This window comes from Stegastes partitus, unplaced genomic scaffold (genome assembly GCF_000690725.1).
Source record: "Stegastes partitus isolate 25-593 unplaced genomic scaffold, Stegastes_partitus-1.0.2 Scaffold300, whole genome shotgun sequence".
In the NCBI taxonomy this organism is placed as follows: Eukaryota; Metazoa; Chordata; class Actinopteri; family Pomacentridae; genus Stegastes; species Stegastes partitus.
The window spans coordinates 347000-349441 of record NW_007578031.1 but is presented as its reverse complement, the minus strand read 5'-3'; the positions used below and the strand labels follow the sequence as shown (position 1 = coordinate 349441).

General features: G+C 49.0%; 1 protein-coding gene across 1 annotated transcript in view; it reads right to left on the bottom strand.

The window, feature by feature from the left end:
- Positions 1-1634: 1634 nt before the first annotated feature.
- LOC103358277 (neural-cadherin) overlaps positions 1635-2442 on the bottom strand; it is a 183653-nt gene continuing 182845 nt past the window's right edge. Inside the window, exon 35 of the mRNA XM_008283185.1 lies at positions 1635-2315. Within this exon, the coding sequence (XP_008281407.1) occupies positions 1635-2315 (681 nt within the window). The remainder of the gene's footprint in view (positions 2316-2442) is intronic.

Here is a 2442-nt window from a genome sequence, read left to right as displayed (position 1 = left end):
GACTCCAACATCAAGGCCGTGATGTTGTTGGTGTTTTTAAATGAACCACAATCATTCTTTACACAGCTCTCCTCACCCTGAACACTTCTGGCATAATTTGATGGCAGTCTTCCTCCAGAAAAGAAAAAACTTCTGACCCTGAAAGCACCCATTTTCCAAGAACAAAATTCAGCGACCCACAAACTACCCACAAATAAATACAGCACACTGAACAGCTTTTAAAGAAAGAAAGAAAGAAAAGAAAAGCGAAAAAATAAATAATTCTGTGACATATTCCTGTGTGAAGCTGGTAAATTAACCAGTTTTCTCTGTGCTTTTTTTTTTTTTTGTATTTTTTATTTTGAGCTTCAGCTCCGACCTCTAACGTCTCCGTCCTGCGTCTTGTTTTCTGCACCAAGGAACACGAGGATCACACGATGGACCTCTGGCTCTGGAAGCGTCTCCGCTGCCGCTGACCCACGCCAGGGAGCAGAGCCGCCGTGTTCACGTCACATCTGATTTGCTGAAGGTGTTTTCACAGGTAAGACGATGCTTTGCTTTGAGGCCACTGAACTTCTTTACTGGTGCCTTTAAACCAGAACAACCGACAAGCGGTAACAAACTAGTTCACAGTCAAAATAGATGAAAAGCTTTTGAAATGAATGAAGAACCAACAAATGAGAAGGTCAAAGAGAATGAATGGAAACCCTGCCAGTGATTCTAGGTCACTTTTCTACAAATGAAACCATCACGGTCATGTGATGCACCCCACGTTAAAGCATATGACATAAGCATTCAGCAGTTTGGGTTTTGTTTCTCTGCTGTGGTTTCCTCCTTGTTCCTCAAGACTGATCAGATGGTCAGCAGCCAATCACGACTGAGGATTCTGAATTAAGCAGCCAATCAGCTTTCAACTCCTTGTGTGCACCTACGCAGGTGTTTTCAGTGACTGAAGCTGATTGGATCCATTTTGAAAGCCGTATGTGGTCTTTGATTAACATCTTTCTGACTGAATAATATTCAGAACGCTACAGAAAATACACTTTTGGACTAAAACAGGAAAAAACAATGTGATTAAGTTTTCTTGAAAATGGTGCTTTTTTGGTGTCGGATTACAAAAATGAGAAACACCAGTCTACCAAACTTTGCTTCATCTGCTTCTTTTGTCACCTGATATCACTTGTTGGGACAAATTTTGACTTTCAGGAATCCACAAACTCAAAATGATTTACACCAAACAAATCCATGAATGAGCTGCAAGGTGGCTCGGTGGTTAGCACCGTGACCTCACAGCTGGAAGGTTGCCAGTTTGCATCCCGGTGAGGACACTCGGGATCTGCGTGGAGTTTGCATGTTCTCCCCGTGCAGCGTGGGTTCTCTCCGGGGTCTCCGGCTTCCTCCCACAGTCCAAAAACATGTTGAGGTTAACCAATGATTCAATTGGTGATCCCCCGTGACCCTAGTGAGGATTAGGCGGTGTATAGATAATGGATGGATTTAATATAATACTTAACAGGGCCGATCATATCATTAAGGCCTCAGGAGGAATACCTCACTTCCTTCCTTTGTTTTCAGATGTGACATGAACGCAGCACCGAGTCCCTTTCCCCCCCGACACAAACACTGTAAATGTGGTTGGGGTCGTGCAGCGCCCCCTAGTGGTGATGAGGCAGAGGTTCATGGCTGTGGCTCCTCTGTATGTAGGCCATGGCGTCCCTGTACGAGAGGGCCAGCTGGGGCCGGTCGTACATCTCACTCAGTGCCTGGAACTTTGGGCCCCAGCGAGACAGCCTGTCACAAACAAACCCCCCTTCATCATCTTCCTCCTCCTCCTCTTCTTCCTCTTTGTCTCCCCGGCCGGCGGCGACGTTTCTACAGGATGCGGCCGACCCCAGCGAGCTCAGGCTTCCTGCTGAAGACCCGGAGCCTTCCACGCACCAGACGTGGTAGGCATCTGGCGGGAAAGCCTCGCTGTCGTTGTCCGCCTCCCAGATGATCCTCGCCACGTAGCTTTTGAAGTCCACGTGGGAGCGCGACCCGGCCGGGGCGTCCGCGTAGCTGCCCGCGTCCACGTCTCTGCCCACGTGAGGAGTGGTGAAGTTGGCGTAGGTGGCGTCGCCGTTGTAGTTGGCGGCGTGCTGCTGGTGGTGGTGGTGGTGGTGATGGTGGTGGGGGATGCTGAGGTAGGGAGCGCCCGAGCTGCAGGAGGAACCGGACGGATGAACCTCCTCCTGGGAGCCCGGCGAGGACTTGATGAGCGGGGCGGTGGTGCAGGAGGACGACTGGGACAGACTGGAGCAGAGAGGACGCTTCAGCTCTGTGATGTCGTAGCCGTTCTGAAAGGAGGGAAGGAACAAAAACAACACATGCACTCATAAATAAATATCATTAATCATTAGAGCTGGATGATGAAAACGGTCTCTGAGATTGTCCTTAATGTTTCCTTCAAGGGAAGTCTGGACC